This window comes from Phoca vitulina, unplaced genomic scaffold (assembly GCF_004348235.1).
Source record: "Phoca vitulina isolate PV1807 unplaced genomic scaffold, GSC_HSeal_1.0 scaffold3, whole genome shotgun sequence".
NCBI lineage: Eukaryota > Metazoa > Chordata > Mammalia > Carnivora > Phocidae > Phoca > Phoca vitulina.
Window position 1 is genome coordinate 184,668 of NW_022589706.1, and position 23,078 is coordinate 207,745.

The 23,078-nt window shown below is 51.8% G+C and overlaps 1 protein-coding gene across 8 annotated transcripts in view; it reads right to left on the minus strand.

Annotated features, from left to right (window-relative positions):
* Positions 1-5,111: 5,111 nt before the first annotated feature.
* LOC116629395 (high mobility group protein 20A-like) overlaps positions 5,112-23,078 on the minus strand; it is a 45,203-nt gene continuing 27,236 nt past the window's right edge. For 2 of the 8 annotated variants that reach the window (XM_032399724.1, XM_032399693.1), the window contains exons 5-11: positions 21,746-21,872; positions 18,815-18,876; positions 15,563-15,671; positions 10,869-11,072; positions 9,937-10,028; positions 7,358-7,474; positions 5,112-5,285 (exon numbers count right to left, since the gene is read on the minus strand). In XM_032399724.1, the coding sequence (XP_032255615.1) occupies positions 5,139-5,285; positions 7,358-7,474; positions 9,937-10,028; positions 10,869-11,072; positions 15,563-15,671; positions 18,815-18,876; positions 21,746-21,872 (858 nt within the window). In that variant the 3' untranslated portion in view covers positions 5,112-5,138. Of the gene's footprint in view, positions 5,286-6,253; positions 6,353-7,344; positions 7,475-7,721; positions 8,811-8,999; positions 10,029-10,868; positions 11,073-15,562; positions 15,672-18,814; positions 18,877-21,745; positions 21,873-23,078 lie in introns of those variants that run through there. The other 6 variants (XM_032399708.1, XM_032399704.1, XM_032399701.1 and 3 more) reach the window with 6 other exon arrangements.

Below are 23,078 nucleotides of genomic sequence, written 5' to 3' on the forward strand. Positions count from 1 at the left end.
CAAATAATAATACCTTATTAATGGGAGAGCTTGATTATAAGATTTCCCGGATTTGCTTTACTGCAAATTCATTAATAGGTCATTGAAATGTATATTTTAGCAACTTGTTTTCAATCAGTATAATGGGACGTGACATCCAATGCTCTTGGCAAATTCAAGGTCACAAATCGTTTCTGATAATTTTTCATTTTGAGGACCCTTCTGCTGATTGCAACCATTACTGGGGCTGCTGAGTATTTTGCAGGCTGTGATAACATTGGGATAAATTTCAGTTCAATTATTGATTTGAAATATGAATTTTAGTATATCTAGAGCTGAGGATTGTTGCAGAACATTTTTCTAAAAAGATTCAACTCTTTTCAGTAAGTCCATTTCATGTAAGTCTAAATTTAGTTTTAAATGTAAATTTAGACCTGTTATTTTAATGTCTAATGTCTGACATTTCCTGTAACCTGGGGTGGTTTTACAAAAAACCACGGTGGCTTCATGATTTGTATATAGTTCGATCTCCTGCTTATGCATTCTACCACTCCATCTTGAATTACAAGGGAAAACTTAAAAAATTGTCTTCCTCTTTTTTTAAAAAAAAGATTTATTTATTTGAGCAAGAGAGAGAGAGCAGGAGAGAGAGAGAGAATCTCAAGCAGATTCCCCACGGATTGTGGAGCCTGACGTGGGGCTCGATCTCATGACCACGAGATCATGACTTGAGCTAAAATCAAGAGTTGGACACCCAACTGACTGAGCCACCCAGGCACCCCCAAAATTGTCTTCCTCTTTAATAATGGGCTTATCAAACTTTGTACGGAAACAGTGTTCTTTTCTACCGAATGTAACAATCTTTACATTATTCCTAATTCTAAACCTTAGGATATTTGCTTTATAATGTTGTAATAGTTTTTAAAACCAGAGATTCTAAACTCATTGAAGAATTCTAGTAAGTGCCTTGCTTTATTGCAATGTCCGCATGTTCACTTCTATTCTGTAACAACTTACCGACAGAGTTTACTGCTGAAGCCTGGCAGATCCTGTCCTGGTGCGCAGGCCTGAGAGTTGATATTTATGCAGGTGCTGAAAGGACAGCTTCTGGGCAGGGAAGGGCCAGCTGGTCTCCCACCGCAGTCCAGGCACCGATCCCCGGGGAGCCCTTCCCTCTCCCAGGGTCGCCCACTGCTGCCATTGTCACCATCAGCACCTGTCATCCAATGGCCAGGCCAACTTCTTGGAGCACGTGCCGCCCACCGTGTCCTCTACTCAGGGGCATGCTCCGTTACTCCAGCAGACGTCACTTACAAAACACGAGTTCAAAGAGAAACTTACTAAGATTTTCAAGAGGATGACAGCGGAGCATGACCCCAAGTGGACCTCTGTGTGACTCCAGAGGCAGCACACCTGGGAAGCTGGCCCTGACTAGCATCACAGACGATATTGACCGAACTCGCCACATGCCAGGCCCTGGTCTACGGACCCATTCAGTCCTCACAATCCGGTGGGGTCCTGCTATCAGCCCTGTTTTACAGATGGGGAAACGCAACATGCTGCCCATGAACTCAGCCCAAGGTCACGTGGCAGCAAGTGGGAGTGTCCGGACCCCAGGCAGTAGGGCTCCGGAGCTGTACCATGGAATCCTCCTTCCGCAGCAAGAGTATGAACAGCCCCCTCTGGCTCTCGGGAGCGTTCGTGTCTCACCCCAGTGCATGCCCGCAGGGAAGCAGGGCCGGATGCTCAGCCCTGGTTTCTTGCCTCCAGCATGAAGAGAGGCCAGAGTTCAGGCCTGGAACTCCCACCTACCCAGGCATACATGCCCATAACCGAACTTCAGGGCGCTGGGGCGAGGATGACTGAGAAATATTTTAAACTGTGGATAATGACCTACAAGGAAGTCCTGAAGTCAGTTTGGTGGGCTGTGCCCGGCAGTTTGAAACCACGAAACCGAAAAAGGAGACAGAGGGTCAGAGTGCACCCCTGAAGTAGGGCAACTATTGTTTTGCATTGGGTTGAGTTTTAGATCTATTTGTGTGTGCTGGGTCACATGTTAATTGCATTTCTTTCTGTGCCTCCTCGGATTCTTCTGTTTCAGCTCTGCTGGCTGGGGGCGGGGGGCACACTGGACACGCTGGCCAAGTGTGGCCCCCATTCCTGAAATCCAAGTCCCACCACCCCAAGTGATTTGGTTTCCCTGGGGTGGGTCCCGTGGAGGCCTGGGCCCGGAGCCAGACCTGCAGGGAGTCACATTTCGGGGGTGGGAGGGGGGTTGCCGCAGGTGCGTGGTGAATGGAATTGCTTCGGCCAAGAGGTTCGGATGTGGGGACAAACATGAGACCTGTGTAGCACCCATCAGGGGGTCAGTAAAGGTGTCCTTGTCACTGTATGTCCCAGGATGGGTCCTGGGACAGCTGTTGTCAGTAACAACGGGAACAACCGTGTCTGGAGCCCCTACAGCAATGTGTAGGCACTGTGCCGGGTGCTTCATAAAACACAGCTCCTCTTCCTCTTATAATAACTCTGCCAGGCGTTGATATCCCTATTTTACAGATCAGAACACTGAGGCTCAGGGAGCAGGTGCCTTGCTCAGAGCCCTATCGTTGTTACGTGGAGAGAACATTTGGGTGTGGGTATGGTTTTGGCTTTCAGACGTCAAGTATTAAACCCGAGCTAGTCGAGCTCCCTTGCAGTACGTGGCGATGTGCTCCAGGTCCCACGGGCTTTCAGAGGTAGAGCCGAGGCCAGAACCCAGCCTGCCCAGCAGCCACAGGTAAATTCTTCCACCTGCCACCTGAGGAGGCCCGCCCTCACCTCCTGGACCCCTGGGCCCGCCCCCTTCTCACTTGGGACCTTCCACTCCCTGCTTCTCTTGGCTATTCTGTGAGAAAGTAGAAGTCTCAGACCCTGGCAGCCGCGGAGAGCTCAGCGACCGCCACCAATTTGCTGTGTGTCCTGGGAGGAGTCCGTCTGTTTTCCCAGGGATGAAATGCAGGGTCGAGCTGTAGGAGGTACCTGGCCGGTGAGGCACTCGCACTGGGTTTGCCAGAAAAAATTCAGGATGTCCAGTTACATTTGAATTTTAGATAAATAATCAATTTTCAGTAGCAGTATGTCGCAAATATTGCATAGGATATACTTACACTGAAAGGTATTTTCTGTTTATCTGTGTTCAAATTTAACTAGTGTCCTATATTTTTATATGCTAAATCTGGCAATCCTCTTCAGGGTCTCATCTGGATAATTTGGGTGTTCTTATTCAGTAGGTCTTGCTGAGTGTGCACACGGGGACAGCCTCTGTTTGGAGGAGCTCTTGACCGGAGGCAAAGAAGTAGAATGGCCGATGACCATGGGCTGTTGGCAAGTGGGGGGCCAGCGTGAATAGGGGTGGGGTAACTATAGGGAGGGAGAGGCTGAGCTGGTTTGGAAAGAGGAAGACGCGCCAGTGCCAAGGGGCTGATGGCCCTGCAGGCCCCAAGGTCCGAGCCACACCTGGCCTGCTCGCTGATGGCATCTCAGGCCAGTTACGTCTGAGGCTTCTCTCTTTCCGTGCGGAAATGGCTCGGTGAGACCTGCCTTGCACCAGTGTTGGATGCAGGAAATGAAATGACGTGTACAAAGTGCCAAGTACAGAGCAGGCCACCAACAAAACCAGTGAACGGTTATCACCCTGACGTTAAGTCTAGCAATAAACACGTTCAGAGACACACCACCCGTGTCTCCTGCATGGAGGATGATGCTGGGCTCCTTTGCGAGGCCTCCAGCCAGACTGCACACAGGCCTTCTCAGGATCAGAACAAGCTGGTTTCCTGCTATAGAAATCATGTCCCCTGCAGTAGACACTGCCCTGGGCCCTCCCAGTTCTGTTCTGCTCCCTTTTTCCTAAGCCAACCCAGCTTTGCTCCGGGCAGTTTTCAGCTAAAACTACACTTCCCAGCCTCCCTTGCAGCCCTCTTGCTCAAAGGCTGCCATCTTGGCCCCTGAGATGTAAGTGGGAGTTGCTTTCTGGAAACTCTTTCTAGAAAATAGGGCTTTTTGGAAGCTCTTTAAAAATGAGGCAGACTGGCTGTCACCTGCTTCTTGTCCTTCTTCCTTGCCCCCATCCTGCCTGGAGTGCAGAAGCAATGCTGGAGGCTGGGGAGCTACCTTGGGGGCAAAGGATGTACACACAAGAGCCACACGCCAGTGCCCGCACCCCTCTTGGTGACTGCTGTCCCAGCCCCTGTTGCTCACAGCTGGACTTTTTATTATGTGGTGAGGCCACTGTGGTCGGGTCTCTGCTGCAGGCAGCCAGACTCAGCCCCTAATGTCTATACCCTGTGTGTGTGGAAATCACCATGACCCCTCACCCCCATCTTCTGGCTGCAAATCCATTAATAGGGCTAGAAAGCCTTACAACAGTCCCATAATAGACACTGTTGATGCCCCAACCACATCCCTTGTTCTTGCCACCCCAGGGGCCCCCTGGCCAGCCTTCTACCTGTAGCATGCATTTCCCAGCCCAAGGCTCTCTGGTCTCCCACGCTCCCTTTGCCCAATGCACAGCAGGCCAGAAGGACAGGGGACTAACCCTCCGGAAGCCACTCTCCAGCAATGATTGAAGGGAGTGCTGGATAAATACCCCAGCTCCCTGGCAAGGAGGTGGGACGTCCCCAGGTAAGTGTCCTGTAGTGGCTCCCAGGGTTTCCCCAGGGCTTAGCCTATAGTTGCCTTCACTGGTTTCTTGGTCAGACAGCTCACCCTTTCCTGGCTGTCTCCCCTTCCCTACTCCCCAACCTGGACTCAGGTCCCAAATAGCCCATTTGCATGCAAATCCTGATCCCAGGGTCTGCCCCCTAGGGGACCCAAACTCAGACAAGCTGATCATCTGACTTGATCTTCACCCCATCCTTTGAGGTCAAGCCTTATAACAGCAGAGGAAACCAAAGCGTGCCCGAGGGAAGGGCATGTTCTCCGAGAGCAGGCTTGCACCGTACTCCCTGTGGAAGTCACATGTGGAAAGGCAGAAGCACTGGACCCAAATCTTCCCAAATCAAAGCTGCTCAACTCTTCGCCCCCGGGAGGAATACTTACAGAGCAGACACTGCTCAGCCACAGGCATAAAAGACAGATGGAGTCTGTTGCACAAACATACACACACAATTTATTTTCTCCTGTCAGTAGATCCATCCTGACTGTCCCGTATGTAAGTCCCAGGATCTTTGGTCCTTTCTCCGCGGAGAGAGGTGCCTCTGTGGAAGCTGAACCCGGAGCTCCTGGGAGAGGTCCTGGCCGCCGGTGCAGGGGAGGGGCACCACTTTACGCTGCAGAATTAGAAGGGGCGTTCAGAGCAGTTTACTGCCACAAAAAAGGGGTAGAGCCCAAGGGCTGTTGCAGATGTCAGCACAAACCACACCTGCTCTCCATTCACCTGACCTCACCTCGAATACTCCTGGAGGCCTACTAGGCACTGGGCCTGGGGCAGAGAACACACACGGGGTCTTGAAGGAGGAGGTCCCTGCTCCCCGACTCATCCCTGGAGGAAGGTCTGGGACTCAAGCTCATCCCGGGATGGCTGGGTTTATTTCCCATGTGCCACCCCTCTGAGCCTGCGAGCTCGGTGAGGTCATAAAACATCTCCTCTAATTTCTGGGTTCCTGGCACGGGGCCCAGCGCTTGGCATGCGCGGAATGTACACATGTCTTAGGAATGAACTGAGTGTGTGGTCTGGAGGGGGAGCGGCTGGGAGCAGAGAGTGGCCAGAGCACAGAAGGTGCTGGGGCAGGTGGTTGTATGGACGCTAGAGAATGTGCCTCCTATCTGCTACCCACACCTGATGCAGACCCATCCTCTTCTACAGGAGCCCTTAAGCCTGGTCACCTCTCCTTTATCCTATGTAAGTGTAAAAATTCACATGGAAGTCATGGCAAATGCTCTCAATCAGGATAAAGTGCTGGGAGGGGAGGGGGGTGCATGGGAGAGGAAGGTCTCCAAGTTCCTGAAGCAGCAAGACCTATTCCCCATCTCTCAATGCCAGAGCCCTTGGGCTGAGGCTTTGCTATTGAAGAGAGCAGGAGTGCTCCCCCGTTCCCAGAGGTAGTGTGTTCTGGACTCCCTGCTCCACAGTGATGGTGCAACCCTGGGGGTCCCCACGTCAGGGCACATCCGCAGGGGACCGGTGTGCTGGGGTCACCACACCCGCCCTGCAGAGGTTAAAACGAGCGGAGCTGCACTTATGGATGGAGAGGTCTCTAGGACGCATACAGAACAACACCCTGACGGTGATACGCACACATTTGTGCCGTTAGCGGGAGATGGATAAGCCGCAGACGGGCGAGTCTGCCTCTTGTCTGGACAGTGTGGGCGGCTGGCCCATGATGCCATACCGGGTCTGAAAATGTTGAAAACCGCCAGACTGGTTGGTAAGCAGCCACTGCCTGAGGGGCCCCCAACTGCCAAGACCCCACCACCAGTCTAGCAGGAGGCCCAGCAGCCCTGTGCCAAGGTCATGGCCAGCCAGTGTCCCCAAGAGTTCCCATTGTTTTTAATTTTTAATATCACCCCATTCGTGGATGTATAGAGAGACACCCGGAAGGAAGGACATGCACGAAGATGCTGACAGTCACAACCTCCAGGGCCAGGAAGGGTTTGATGGGGGTCGGGAGAGAGCGAAGGGAGTGGTCATGTGTTATGTTTCCTACAAACGGTCATGTTTAAGTATTTCACGATGAAATGGTATTCATGAATTTTTTCTTTAGAGAAAAAGGTACTCCATAAGTTACCACCTGAGGACACAACCATCTCCTTGCTATGTGCCCCCCCTCACTCTGCGTTTCCAAACGTCCCCGCCTCTGCAAACACGGGGTCTCCTGCCCGGTGTGCCTGTGACCCCTTCTCTGCCTGAGGGGTTTGTGACTGGCTTCCTGAGCCCAGCTGGAGTGCCCCTTCCTCTGTCAGGCCCTTCTAGAAGCCCACAGATAAAGAATTGCCTCCCTCCTGAGCCCATGACCTCTGTCCATGGAGGGCAGTCCCCTCCAGGACACGGCTGGCCAGCAGCCTAGTAACCCAGGGTCTGACTCCCTGACTAACGCTCGAGGCCAGGGGCTTTTGGTCTCTTCCTCCCCGAGGTGCCCAGCCCAGGGCTTGGATTTGGGATCACCAGCACCATGTTCATTTCCACACCCCCACCCCCACACCCAGCACAGAGCCGGGGTGAGCTGGCCGCGTAGGAAAGCGCACTGCGTGAAGAAATGGGGGAATGCAGTTGTGAACAGGTGAGTGGCCAGGAATCCCCCGTGGCCTTGATTTTGCTGGCCAGTGAGGACCTAGAGGGCTGCGTGGGGCACGGGGAGTGGGGAGGGGCTGCCTGAGACAGGGGCTCACCCGTGTCCATCACCTGCAGGCCGAAGTGGGACAACATCAGCACCATGTTCAGGTTCTCAAACTCCTTCTCCAGGACGACCCCGTAGGTCTTCAGGCCCACCAGCTCTACCTCCAGCCTCTGCTGCTGGTTCTGAAAGGGGTACCTAGGGGTTCACGGCCGGCCAGCCCTCGGCAGGAGCACGACACACCAGTGCGTGAGTGCGTGAGCGCGTAGACAACAAAGTGAATAAAGAAGTACATAAATATGCATATAAGTGAATAGGAAAGTACATAAGAAAAAGAGTAAGTAAATACATATATAAGTAAATTAAAAGTAAATAAGTAAATAAGCAAGGAAATAAATAAGGAAATAAAGTACAAAACAAGTAAATGAATAAATAGGTAAGTAAATAAGTAAACTCCTAAGTCAACAATTAAACAAGGAAGGTCTTGTGGCTGCTCTTGCAAGACACACCCACAATCCTCAAACGTCCCAGATCCCCCCCCGCCCCACTGCTCCCGGAAGCAGGACAGCCAGCCACAGACAGAGCCCCCACCCATTAAAATCTTTCTACCCCCACACCCCGGGCCCATTCTGCCTCACTGTAGCTCATTCTATAGGCTGGGGAAGCTCGATTCCCAGGGGTCAATGCCCGGCCGGGCCCTGCAGCCAGGTAGGGGGACCCGGATGCACAGCGGGGCTGGACTTCTGAGCTGGCTGTTTTCAGGCTCCCAGCCACATGGCCCCACGGCAGAAATCAGGCCTGGGCCAGGGAAGACGTGGCCAGCCTCAGTGAGGTGCGTGCGCAGGGGGTGGGCTCCCACCCACGGAGAAAGTGTATCTATATGACAGGGCCTCGGCAGCAGGGGGCACAGTCGTCTCCCCCTAAAGATGTGGATTGGGATCTCAGTGAGCCACCCCGCTCCCGAGGTCGTGGACAGTAATGGGCAGGCCCCCACCCCCCATGGCACACACCCTTCCTGCCGCCCAGGCTGCTGGGTCACGTTGTGGTGGCTTTGGATAGCTAGGTGTTTTCTTTCCTGTTGTTATTTGTGGGGTTTTTTTGTTGTCGTTGTTGTTTTTTAATATTCACTGTTCTTCAGGATTCTTTAACAAGCTGCAGGAAAGGGGATGAGCTACACTCAAAGGAATCGGGAATTGCAGTGGAACTTAGGGGAGCACGGAAGTCTGAAGTGGAGAGCTTGCTGGAGGGAGCGGGGGGGGGGGGGGGGACAGCCCCCAGAGGGCGATGCTGTGACGGTGACACCATCGGGTGCCAGGTACCCCTCCAGGAACTCCAGGGGGAGTCGGGGAGGTCGTGGCTCACGACCACCCGAAGGGGCAGACCCACCATGACCCCCCAGCTGACACACGAAAGACCGAGGACCAGGGACATTCTCTCGGCACACAGCTGCTGAGGGCAGAGCCCGGTTGGATCCCCTAGAGCCTGCGGGTGGCACTTGCAGGCGTCCCTCCCAAGGTGAGCCTGAGGATGAGCAGAGGTGGACAGAATGTTCAGCGCGGGGTCATTTATAATAGAACACCTGGGTGCGACCCAAGTGCCCAGCGACTGGGAAACGGGGACTTAATTAGGGTTCTTCTGTCCGACGAAACATTATACGGTCACGAGAGGCAATTCGTAAAAGAACATCGAAGGAGACATGCAAACGCTTACCGTGTAATAAAATGGAAACCGTAGGAGTCAAAACTGTGGTTTTTCATCCCAATCTTTTCTGTCAGTCTGTCTGTCTCTCCACCTCCCTCCCTCTCTCTCCCTCCACAGAGGGAGACATACTTATTTAGACATAGAGATCCGTGATAACATATAGACACTATAGATGTATTTATCTACATGAATAGACAGATTTAGCTGCGCATAGAAAGCCTAGACACTGTTGCGCTGAAATGCTAAGGATGCTTGTCTAACGATTGGATTTAAATTTTCTTCACACTTCCGAAATTTCAAAATTTTCTTCCATGAATATGTTAATTTTATAATCAGAATAAAATAACACATTTAAAAACTGTGACTTTCGGCATGGTTTCACCTCATTTTCTTCTCTTCGCTTTCATTAAAATAGATGCCACCCATGGATGCCTAAATTTATGCATACTTGTCCATGGAAAGGCATCTGCAGGCTGCCTCCCGGCCCCCCTTCTCGGGGTGTGTGGTCCAGACCACGGATCCCATAACGGGACACACGCAGGGACACTCATCACACCCCCAGCTCTAGTCGGGAGGGGCTGGGGACAAACTGGGGGCCACCAAGAGGGGAATGGGGACAACGGCCCCAGTGAGAAGTAACGGGCCAAACGCCACATGGCAACGTGGTGAACACGGAGCACTGAGTGGAATAAGCATGCAGCACGAGAAGGCTCGTGGCACAATTTCTGGGCATCAAAACCAGACAGAACACTGCATTTTACAAGGACACATAACACACATGCTCGTGCCTGGATGGTGTGGAGGCAAGTGACACTGGGGTTTGTGACGCGGTGTTTTGAGCAGACCGTGTGGTCTTCATCCGTGCCTTGCTGACACCTCAGGGCCCTGAGCTGAGCAGGGGGCCACGGAGCCAGGATGTGGGTGCTTCCCTCCCCGGGGGCCTCACCTGGAACTCTACCAGCTGCCTCTGCAGGGCCTCCTGCTCCACTCGGGCTCTTTCTAGAGTCTTCCTCAGCTCTCTGAGCTCAAATTCCTTGACTGGGAGGAAAGGTACGAGAAGGCCATCTTTTTCTGTTCTTTTCCATCAAACACCTCCCCTTCTCTTTGAACTGCCCCCCCCCCCGCCAGGCAACAGCCGAGGCCCCCACTCTGGGCAGGTCATCCCCCAAATCCTTTCTAAGAGAGTTCTTTCTTTCTCTGATAATATGAAGGACATCTCTGTCCATTGGGGGGGAAATGTGCAGACACAGAAAGGAATAAAGAAACGCATAACCGCCTCCTCTTGCCTGCTAGAGATAACCACTGTTAACATTTGCGTGGATTTACATATGTGTAATTTCACATACTTGACTGTGGGGAAGTTGTGAAGAACACAGGTCGTGGAACCCAATGGCCTGGCGTTAAATTTCAGCTCAGCCATGGACCAGCTCTGCAACCATGGGCAAGTTACTTAACCTCTCTGTGCTGCGCTTTCCTTATTTTATTTCAATGTTTATCTTTTTAGTAATCTCTATACCCAACGTGGGGCTTGAACTCATGACCCCGAGATCAAGAGACACATGCTCTTCCGACTGAGCCAGCCAAGCACCCCGCATTTTCCTTTTTTTAAAAGGAAGAGATACTATTACCAACCTCACAGTACTTTTATGGGAATTAAAAGAGGTAATTTGTCTAAAGTTCTTAGACCTGTGCCTGGCTCAGTGGATGTTCTTGGTTATTTCCCATGTGATTATTATTTTTATTTACTGTTATTCTCCTAGATGGCATTTTTTTTGGTTCCACTTAATATCATAACTTCTTATTGGAGGTTATTCTGACTAGGATCATAAAACCCTAGGTTACAAAGCTACCGGGAAAGTGCTGAACTTGACTACTTACTTTTCAGAAGTTTAAAGATAAACTCTTGCAAGAAACACAAGTCGAATGAAGCAAAACGCTTCTCTGGAATCAGGCCTCCTAGTGCAAGTGGATCGGGCCACTCAGCTTCCTCCTCTGAGTCTCCTTTGTGCAAATTTTGACCTTCCTCTTTCTCCAGAGGTTCCAGATGCTTTAAGTACTCAGTGGAATCTTTTTCGAATTTCCCTAAAAAGCAAAGAAATCCCACGGGGAAGGTCAGCCCCATGAGCAAAAATGAGCAGCATCTCTGGACCTGGCCCTGTGTCCAGATGCAAGCAAGGCAGTCCCTGCTCCGTGTCCCCAGGGAAAAAGACAAATAAGCAGAATGCACCGGGCCCTGGGCCAGATGGGTGGCAGCAAGGGGGCCTCCTGGGGGAGGAGTCCTTGGCTGAGCTCTAACTCATGGTACCACACAATTTGCCCATTGAAAGTGCTAAATTCAGTGGTTTGTAGTATATTCAGGGTTGTGCAATGATCACCACAGTCAAGTTTGGAACATATTTATCACCCCAAAAAGAAACCTGGTGCCTTTAGCCACCTCTCACACCTCCCCACCTGCTCTCCCCTCCCCCAGCCCCAGGCAACTGTTAATCTGCTTCCTGTCTCTATAGATTTTCTTATTCTGGACCTTTCATACACCTGGGACCAGACACTATGTGGTCCTCTGTGACTGGTTGTTCAATTTACCATGTTTCCAAGGTTCACCCACACTGCGCCATGCATCAGTCCTTCACTCCTTTGCAGGGCAGAATACTATTCCATGGCACGGGCCCACATTTTGTGTGTCCATTCATCTGGTGATGGACGTTTGGGTTCTTTCCACTTTGGGGCCATCATGAATAACGCATGTCATGCACGTTCACCATGTCGTGTGAACATACGTTTTTAGTTGGCTGGGTATCCACACTCAGGGGCGGCGTCTGCAGGGTCATATGGTGACTTGAGATTTAACCTGCTGAGGGACCACGAGGCTGTTTTCCCCTCCAGCAGCGAATCAGGGCTACAATTCTCCCACATCCTCACCAATCTTGCCTTTCTGAGGGTCTCGGGAAGGATGAACAGGAGGGAGACTGGCGTGTGGATTAGGGAGGGCCCTTTGGGGACAAGGTAGCGGGGGGGGGAGGGGGAGATGCACAGGCACCGCAGGGCAGGGGCCACGGGAGGCAGGCGCTGCTGACACACTCTGGCCAAGGTCCCCGTAGCGCTAGGGGCACCCAGGGTGTCCTGGCGTGGAGAGGCTGCCCCAAGATCGCCTCCTCCAACCCTTACATCAGCCCGATGAGGTCCTCGGTCACTGTTCCCATTCTGCACTTGCAGAAACAAGGGCCACGGGTGGAGGTTTGTCCAGGGTGTGGAAGGGAGTAAGAGGCAGACAGAGCAGGGATTCATGCTCAGGCCCTTCGCGGTGATGGCGCTGCTCCCTGAAGATGTCATCGGGGTGGAGAAGCCTGGTGGATGCTCCACGCAAAGCTGACATCAAATGTTAAAAAGCTGTGCCTGCCTATGGGGACAGAAGACGACTCAGTGCTTGCCCAGGAGCGGGGGTGGCTGCTAATGGGCCTGAGGCTTCTTTTGGGGGCGATGAAAACGTGGTAACCTTAATTGTAGTCATGGTTGAAAGTATCCGAATATTCTAAGAACTGCTTTCAGTGGGTGAACTTGAGGGTACATGAACTCTGTCTTCACAAGGACAGAGTTCTGGGGCCTCACCCCCTTGAGCGGAAGCAGAGACTGGGGGCAGGACAGCTCAAGTTCTTTTAGGGGGGAACAACGAGGACAGATGATCCTGGGGCTCACTCTGCCTCGGGCTGGTGGTGGGGCCAGGGCAACAAAGCCAGGGGAGGCCTGGGCCCCCAGGGGAAGTGGGGCTGACCCCTCCCCCCGCAGGACCAAACCTCAGAGGCTCAGAGACGGCGCCATCCCAGCAAAATTGCAGCCGTACAAGCAGAAACGGAAAAGCTCTCAAGAGCCCGGCCATTAAGGTAAAATCTGTAGGCGGTTTAAAGGGACAACGGAGTGAGGTTTGCCCACGCCTGTTTCCTTTTCAATAACCGCAGAGGCCCTCAGAGAGTCGCACCGATTGCAGCCGCACGCAGCGACAACTTCATGGTCCCCCAGCACACGACTGTATAGATTTTGAAATGAGCCTTACCCCGCTTCAGCGGGTATTTTACCCAGCGCAACTCCAGGCATCCGAGCGTACAGGTTACGCTCAGCTGCAGGTAATGAGATGCATTTTCATCTTCGCTGCCATTACTCACCTTAAACAAGACATTACTGAAAGCGGTTTATTTGCCTTTAAACCGCAGCCTTACCGTGGGCCCGCGGTACCTCTGTGCACGCCTTCATCAGTGTTTACTACCTACTCGGGGTCAGAGGGGAGTCCTGACCCACACCCGCCTTCCCGCCGGGAGCGCAGACCAGTGCGTGTGCACATGTATGTCGCGGGGTGGTGGTGACAATAATGGGATGATCCTCGTACAGCCAAAGGTATGTGTGGGGCCTCAGCAGTCCCAAGGAAGCCCCCCACCCAAGTCCGGGGTCAGGGAAGCCATCGGAGGAGGTGGCATCTCGGCCATGCCAGGCTCACACAAGGCACCGATGTCGGTCCTTAGAAGAGCCCTGAGGGGTGGGCAATCTCATCCTTCCTTCACAGATGAGGCAGTGGAAGCATAGAGAGGTTAAGTAACTGGCCCCAGGCCACACAGCAAGCATGGTGCCGAGTAGGGGCTTAGGTCCGATCTAGTTTTAACAACATGAAGGAATGGCGGAAAAAAGAAACAATGTCACCCCCTAGTGCTGCACTTGACGTAGCTGCTCTCATTCTTGGGGGATCTTTGCCAGCCCCAGAGCACGCCTGCGATGCTAGGTGGTGTAATCATCACGGGGCCTCCCTGTGCTGTGGGACTCATTTCACTTGAATGCAAGACATCTTAACGCGACGCTGTTGTATTAATCTGCACACTTCAGTTTCCTTGGGGCAGAGCTCTGTGTTATTCTGTCTGCGTCCCTAGCATGTGGCTCAGTGCCTGGGAAGGAGTAAGTGCTCAAGGGTTATACGTTGAACATATTCATTCATGCATGCACGCATTCACTCCACAAACATGCATGCAGAGCCTGCTAGGCGTGCCGGGCATGGTTCTAGGCCCAGGAGGTACTGCAGTGAATGAAAGGGAAATATCCTCAAACATGAGAGGCTTAAATCCTGGAGAGAGACGGCAAACGACATAGAGGGCAAAGAGGCTGCTAGAAGATGGAAGGATGGAGAGAAAGAAGGCAGGGGAGGGCGGGAGGGGTAGGGGGTGCACAGCTGTGCACACGGCAAGCAGGGGTCGTCTTCCAGGAGGTGACACCTGAGCAAGACCTGGGCGAAGGAGCGAAGGGAGGGAGCGAGCCCGCGGTGACTTGGACACAGAGGCTGCAGGCAGGGAGAATGTGAAATCCAGGCCCTGGGGTTAGTGAGGAGGCAAGTCACACAGCAAAGGAAACCATCAATAAAGCAAAAGACAAACTACCGAATGGGAGAAGATATTTGCCAATGACCTATCCAGTAGGGGGTTAATACCCAAAATATGTAAAGACCTTTTACAGCTCAACACCAGAAAAACAAAAAACCCAATTAAAAAATGGGCAGAGGACCTGAACAGACATTTTTCCAAAGAAGACCTACAGATGGCCAACTGACACATGAAAAGATGCTCAGCATCACTCAGCATCAGGGAAATACAAATCCAAACTACAAGGAGATACCACCTCACACCTGTCAGAATGGCTAAAATCAGCAACACAAGAAACAACAGGTGTTGGCGAGGATGTGGAGAAAAAGAGACCCTCGTGAGCTGTGGGTGTGAACAAAAACTGGTGCAGCCACTCTGGAAAACAGCATGGAGGTTCCTCAAAAAATTAAAAATAGAGCTACCCTGTGATACAGTAATTCCACTACTGGGTGTTTATCCCAAGGAAAATGAAAACACTCCTTCAAAAGGACCTAGGCATCCCTATGTTTATCACAGCATTAGTTACAATAGCCGAGACATGGAAGCTGCCTGAGCCCATCCATAGAAGAGTGACCAAGGAAGGAGTGGTATATACATTAACTGCGGCACTTAGGACAACATGGATGGGACTAGAGGGTGGCGTGCTAAGCGAAATGAGTCAGAGAAAGACAGATAGCATACAATTTCGCTCATATGTGGAATCTAAAAAAAAAAAAGACCCAATGAATAAACAAACAAAAAGCAGAATGAGACCTATAAATACAGAGAACACACTGCTGGTTGCCGGGGGCGGGGGTGGGGGGGCGGGGGGAGGCAGGGATGGGGGATGGGGCGAAGGGGAGGTGGAGGCACGGGCTTCCAGGCATGGAATGAGGAAGACATTTGGAATAAAAGGCGCAGCCCAGGGCGCAGAGTCAATGACACTGTACCAGCGTTGTGCGGTGAAAGGTGAACACAACGTTGAAATTAGTTGAATCACTAGGTTGCACGCCAGAAACTAATGTCACATCGTGTGTCAACTACACTCAAAAAAAAAAAAATCAATAAAACAAATGAAGAGGCTACTCCGTAGGCTCTTCCCTGAAGACCCACCCCCTCCCGCGTGCACACCTGATATTAAGAGCATTTGATTAGATCCGGTCTTAACATTCAAACGGAAAAGCAGGGTGGGCGGGTTACCTGTGAGGTTCTGCAGGTGCTGCTTTCCCAGCAGGTGCTCCTTCTTGTTATGCAAGGAGCTGAAGAACTGTCTGCAGGTCCTACAGTACAGGTCGTTGCCTTCATCCCCCTGTGGACAGAAACGTTTCGGAGGCGGGCGGACGCGCGCGGCGTTCCCACCATCTCTGAACATACACTTGGCTCAGAGGGGCTTCCTCACGGCTCTTGGGCTGGGCTGCGTCCTGCTCGTCCTGCTCGTCCCTTCTCCCCCGGGGAAACCACTTGCCGGTTTGAGGCCTCTCCAAGCACAGCTGAGAATTTCAAATCATCCCAAGACCTCTGTCACCGAGTGGGAAATGCGAGGAATGGGGCCAAGAAGGAAGAGCGGGGAGTTCTGGTAACTGGCAGGATTGTTTGAGAAAGCGCAGAACCAACTCTGGGTTCTGCTTACTTGCAAAGAGTTTACTTTGAAATCCTAAACCAGAATGAGCTCTATGATTAAATAACAAAAATGTGTCCTTTTATCAAAATATCTATGCACGAGCCCATAGGTGCTTGCATGTATCCACGGGCTATTTCTGGAAGATGCCCTAGAAGCTGGGTATAGTGGATACCTCGGGATGCAGAGGTGGGCTGGCGCCTGTGAGCAGGACCCACCTCCTCCCAGAAGCCTCTGTGTGCTGTTTGCATTTGTTTTTACCATGCACATATATTATTATTATTCTTTTTAAAGATTTATTTTTTCACTTTGGTGGGGCAGAGGGGGAGAAAGAGAGAGTCCTAAGCAGACTTCCTGCTGAGGGTGGAGCCGGACATGGGGCTCAATCTCATGACCCTGAGATCACAACCTGAGCTGAAACCAAGAGTCGGATGCTCAATGGGCTGCACCACCCAGGTGCCCCGCACATATATTATTTTTAAATGAAAAACCTAATTAATTAAGAAACATATATAACTATATGCATTTGCTTACGTTTATTAGTTCGGGGATGTAAAAATTCCCTAAGCTTTTGGAAGAGATGCTTCCTGACAAAGACTTATACGTTTTCCTGACCCCGGGCCAGCCAGACGCTGATGAGACTCAGGATGTTCTGCAGCTCACTGATTCTTAGGACTTCTGTCCCTTATCAGAGAGGAGCTCCTTCAGCCTGGAGATGTGTCCTTGACCTGGAAGAGGTCGAGTGATTTCTTGCATACCCTCTGCCTACCTCCTGCTAAAGTGGAAGGACCTTGCTAGGAGAGGGCAGTGAGGGAGGAGAGCCCTGGGAGCTCCAGAGAGGGAGAGATAGGGGAGGGCTGCTGGAGAGCCCCGAGTCAGGAGGGAACTTGAAGGGAGAGGGGTCTGTGGTGCAGCACATCCGAGAAAGGGCCTGCCCCCGCCGGGGGCTGGTGCCGAGACATCAGAGTAAATCTCCAAACTCAGCTCACATGCACCTCAACACAAAGTTCTGCACTCTCACGTTTGCTTACAGAAATATATCCTTATCATACAATCCATCATGACAATGCAGGATGACCCTGGGAACAATTATGGAAGGGACCCCACCCTCATTCAGATGATCCCTACCACCAACCCTCTTGCAACCTGAAGCCAAGATTTGGAAGGGCTGTTAAGCGAAAACAAATCGCAAGGTGCCCAAGAAAAAGTGTCGAAGAAAAAACTAGCCAGGAACCATTTATCTTGTAATCTATCATGCTGTATATCTAGTCACACGGCCCTCAATAGAAGTGTGAGGTCTTCATCTACTAGAATCAATTCATGTTTTCAACTTCCAATTCAACCAGAGGTCACTGAGCACTCCGTTCACAGTCACGCTCTGAGCTGCGTGTCGTGAGGACAGCAGGAGCTTGTCTGAGGTCACAGGGTGGGTGAGGAAGAAAGGGGAGGCTCTGGATCAGCAGCTGGCAGCCCTCCAGGGCAGGTGGGCACGTGGAAGGCAGAGGAGACTGGACAGGGAGATGGATGCCAGGTCATGGACAGCCTGCCATGTAGGCAGTGGGGCGGGCGCAGGCTCCGGGGAGGGGTGCCTGGGTCGGTGGGAGAGCACCGGGATGCACAGGGCAGAGGAGGGGCGAGGGGCTTCTGCCTCCGCAGCCCCGCCTGGGCCCCAGGGGGCTGACCTTTCAGGCAGACGACAGATTTAGGAAGTCCTTCGCACTGTAAGTCCTCAAATCATTTTATCATCATGATAGAAGGTGGTGTACTTAAAACAACTTTTAAAGTTATTATGAATGCATGCTTAAAGTAATAAAAAAAAAAAGGGGAGGTGTAAAGTAAAAGTGTGCCCCATCCCATTTTACTCCCACTGGGTGAGAGTTTCTTGTGTGGCCTTCCAGAAAATTTCAGCGTAAGCACATCTGGCTGCCCCTTAAAATTCATTTTCAGTGATTCCTTGTTTGTTAGTGAAACAGATATTTCTTGTCAGTTAAAGCTCAAAGGGAAAACACCTACCAATTACATCACAGCTCGTACCATCCGGCGACTCCAGGCACGGCTGCCCTGTCCTAGTTCCCATGTGCCCACTGTCCGCTCCCCGCAGCCCGAGCGGCCGTCCGTGCCCCAAATGCCCTACGCAGCCTCCCTTCCCTGGGTCTCTGCCCATCCTGTCTCCTCTGCCTAGAGCTCAGCTTCATGTCCATCTGCACCCAGCATGCCCAGCATGCCTTCTGGGAATTTCCCACGTATTCTCAGGACTCCTCATTAGGGGGAGTCAGAATCGCCTGCCGTGTGAGTAACACCCCCAGACAGCACCGGCCTGTCTCCAACATAGCCGATTCCTGGAATGATCTCCTGTAGCTTCTGTCATCAGTCACCACACCTGGTGACGTAAAGGAGCAGAACTCATTCTCCCAGAGTCCTGGAGACCAGAAGTCCAAAATCAGCCTGGCGGGGCCAGAATGAAGGTGTTGGCAGGGCCATGCTCCCTCTGGAGGCTCTAGGGGAGAACCTGTTTCTGGCCCCTTCCAGCCTCTTCCGGTGGCTAATGACATTCCCCGGCACGTGGCCACATCACCTTAACCTCGGCTGCTGTGGTCACGCAGCCTTTCCTTCTGTCTCCCTCTTGTAAGACCACCTGTGGCTATCTGACGCCCTTATTTCAATTTCATCACATCCCCAAAGACCCGCCCCGTTGTCCGTAAGGTAACATTCATGGGTCACAGGTACTGGGACCTAGGTATCTTTGGGGATGAACATTTTTCAGTCTCCCATGCCCAATGAGGTGATGTTTCAAAACCACTACCAGCCCCCCACCCCTGAAAACAAATACTTACATCAAGTGCTGAGAACAGAAGGCCCTCCCTGTCCAATCTGTTTCCTGGTGTGCCTGGTCCTGCTGGAAGACAGGTGGCATCAGAAAGCATCTGAGGGAGGGGTGGTCACCTTGAGGGTCGGAAGTGCTTCCCGAGGCTAAGAAGTGACCCCAGGCTCCTGCTGGAGGACCAGTGCTTGGCTTCAGCGGCTCAGGTCCCACTGAGGTCTGAACAGCCCTAAAACCCACGAGACTACCTCTGACTTCCATGTATAAGCACCTGACCAGCTATGGAACAATGAGCCAGAAACCAGGAAAAAATGAAAAGAGTGCATTCTTCTGATTAGCATGGCCAATTCTAGGTGATGTTGAAAAAAAATTGTTTATTGTAATTAATAGATTTTTATATGGTAAGCTTTAAACAATTACCATGTTTTCAATCAGGCAGTAACACAACTTGTTTGTTTAAAAACCATGCTCTACAAGATGTCCATCAAGAGATGAATGGATAAAGAAGATGTGGTATATATATACAATGGAATATTATGCAGCCATCAAAAGGAATAAGATCTTGCCATTTGCAACGACGTGGATGGAACTGGAGGGTATTATGCTGAGCGAAATAAGTCAAACAGAGAAAGACATGTATCATATGACCTCACTGATATGAGGAATTCTTAATCTCAGGAAACAAACTGAGGGTTGCTGGAGTGGGGGGTGGGGTGGGAGGGATGGGGTGACTGGGTGATGGACACTGGGGAGGGTATGTGTTCTGGTAAGCGCTGTGAATTGTGCAAGACTGTTGAATCTCAGATCTGTACCTCTGAAACAAATAATGCAATATATGTTAAGAAAGAAAAAAAAGAAGAAGAAGAATGTAGTAGGAGGGGAAGAATGAAGGGGGGGAAATCGGAGGGGGAGAAGAACCATGAGAGACGATGGACTCTGAAAAACAAACTGAGGGTTCTAGAGGGGAGGGGGTTGGGAGGATGGGTTAGCCTGGTGATGGATATTGAGGAGGGCACGTTCTGCATGGAGCACTGGGTGTTATGCACAAACAATGAATCATGGAACACTATATCTAAAACTAATGATGTAATGTATGGGGATTAACATAACAATAAAAATATTAAAAAAAAAAAAACCACGCTCTATTGGAACGGCCTTTCTTTGTAGCACACTAGCTTTCTGTGTGGGGACAGTCTCCAAACAACCACAACGGTTAGCAGGCCGAGGGGCTCCCACAAAACTGAAGGATTAAGTAAGATGAGGTGTTCCCTGCTAAGTCTGACAAGTGGCGTCCTTAGGGAGGAAAACACCAGCAGGGAAGACAGCTGCTGTCAGTGGACCCTTGGCCAAGGGTCTCAGGGCACAGTTTTCTTAGCTCTGACGTTCATAGCGAGGACCGGAGGCCCCACTATGCTCAGGGATTGTCTGCTAATAGTTACATGCTAGATCAGTGGTTTTCAGGTTGATGGTTTTTTAATCGGCAGGTGCTTGATTAAAAATAAATATGAGGTGGATGGGGCACCTGGGTGGCTCAGTTGTTAAGCGTCTGCCTTCGGCTCGGGTCATGATCCCAGGGTCCTGGGATCGAGCCCCGCATCGGGCTCCATGCTCCGCAGGAAGCCTGCTTCTCCCTCTCCCACTCCCCCTGCTTGTGTTCCCTCTCTCACTGTGTCTGTCTCTGTCAAATAAATAAATAAAATCTTTAAAAAAAAAAATAAATAAATAAATGTGAGGTGGAAACCCAGTACGTACAATGCGCCAGAGTGGAGAGGCCTGTGGACCAACTTGGTCTTCTGCTTGTTTTTATAAATAAAGTTTTATTGGCACACAATATACACCGTCTGTAGCCGCTTTCCTGCTTTAACCAGAGCTGAGCGGTTGTGACAGAGACCACGTGGCCCACAAAAGGTAAACTATTTATGGTCTAACCCTTTACAGCAGTTTGCTGATCCCCGCTCTGGATGAAGCTGGGGTGGGGAGCCTTTGCTGCAGAGCAAAAAGAGGGGGGTAGCCAGAGTGAAAGCTTGCCGAACTCTTGCCACGTGCCAGGCACCAAGCTCCCTACAATTTAACCCCTCTGCTCTGCACCAAGCCCGGCCCAGAGGGACTGATTACAGCGATTTTCATGCGAGGACACCGAAGCACAGACTGCTTCAGTGGCTCGTGCTGAGTCACAGAGCCAGCATGTGGCAGAGCCGGGATTTGAACCCAGGCACTTGGACTCCCGAGCCCACACCCTGACCACTGAGGCGAGAGCTCAGGTGGGAGTGAGAAGTGGCAGCGTGGGGGCCCGATGGGCTCTGCGTGGAAGCCCTGGGGACGGTGGTCAGCCCCAGGCATGGAGAGCGCAGGGCACAACACTCCACATGGACGGTGGTGGACCCCGAACCACTGATGAGGAGCCCACCTCCCTGGACCTGAGCTCCCGGGCCCCTGAGGCTGAGGACTCCCAACACTGCCCCATGGGCATGCGCCCCTAGGAGGGGGCTGGTGATGCCTTCCAATGAGGAGGAAGAGACGATGAATGGGAGGTGTCCTCCATGGTGAAGGCATGGTGAGTAGACACTCAATAAATGCAGCTCTCTTCTCTTCTTTTGGCTGGGACCCCCAGAGCTGGACCCCAAGACAAGGATTTGGTGTGAGTGGTGTTTTGGGTGGTGATGCCAGGAAGCATTGGTGGGGGTGGGGGCCGGTGAGTGGAGGACAGGAAGAAAGCCAGTGCAGGGTGTCTTGCTGGGCAGGGGCCACCACAATCCATCTATTGGATAAAGGGCTCATATCCAAAGGATAAGAGGATGCGGCTTTTAAACTGGAGGTGACTGGTGCGAACGCTGGGTGGGGTTAGGGCTAGCCCCAAGGGCTTTCTAAACACGCCTCCTGCTGAAAAAAATCCCAGAGTGGCAGGGAGAGCTAGCCCCAGCCCCCATGGCCGGGACCCACTCACCCAACAGTGTGCGTGCCTCGTGCGCTGCTTGCCTCTGCAAGAAGGCTCGGCACGCCTGGGAGCTCTGGTAGGCCCGCAGCTCACGGATGTAGCGTTGCTTGTCCTTATCCGCCTCATAAACGTACCTCTGGAAGAAGGAGCACAGTGGTGATTCTCAGACTCTCCTGATCTGGGAGGTGGGGGGGTGGTCTTCTTGTCCAATTTGCCTTGGGTTCTCTAGGACGGTCCCAAGAAGCTACTACCCAGCTTCTGCTTGCACACCCCTGGGATGGGGACCTCACTACCCACCAGCAAGTTCATTCCTTGTTTAAATGATGCTGACCCTACAGAAGGTTTTCTTCCAATTGACAGGAATCTGCCCCTCCCCCACCCTGAGGCTTTCACCGTTCTGTCACGTGTGATCTGGTGATTGCAGAGGAGGGTAGCACTATCAGGTCCCTCTCAAGGGACATGCCACTTCTATTCAATCATCACTCATACAAAATCAGTGCTTTACCCTGTGCAGCGTGCTGGGCTGGGTACTGGTGATAAAGAGACAAATCAGAGCCAGCCCCAAGCTACTCCCTCGGCTACTGTTTTCCCTCCATCAGAAACACCCATCTCGGGGTGCCTGGGTGGCTCAGTGGTTAAGCGTCTGCCTTCAGCTCAGGTCATGATCTCAGGGTCCTGGGATCGAGCCCCGCGTCGGGCTCCCTGCTCAGCGGGAAGCCTGCTTCTCCCTCTCCCACTCCCCCTGCTTGTGTTCCCTCTCTGGCTGTCTCTCTCTGTCAAATAAATAAATAAAATCTTAAAAAAAAAAAAAGAAAAGAAACACCCATCTCGCCTTTCCTCCTCTGGATAAATCCTACTTGTCCTACAAGATCCATCTAGAACATTTATTTACCTCCTCAAGAATCTTTTTCTGATACCCTCAGGCTGGGCTGTGCCCTCAGACCTCCTGGAGCATGCCAGTCCCTGGTACAGACCTTTGTCCCAGGCAATCCTCACCCTAGATTGTATGCGTCCCCTTCAGGGGTCCTGACCCCCTTGACTCTGAGCCTCTGAGGGTGGGGACTTTGACTCATCTCCAGCCACACCAGGCAGGTGTAACCCAGGGACAACAGGGGGACAGCATGGGTGGTGTGGGGGGGGGGAGTTTGTCCCAAGAACACTTGTCGGGTAATGAATATCCACAGTGGTTATTTACTTTAGGCACTTGGTAATTTGAAATAAATAATCATGTTATTAAGTTAAAACTATTTTAAAGCATTGATATGCTGCGTTGGTCCTCCTAAAGTGTGGAGCAGGCCATCAGATGACCTCTTTCCTCAGGCTTCTGGACCCTCTTTCCACC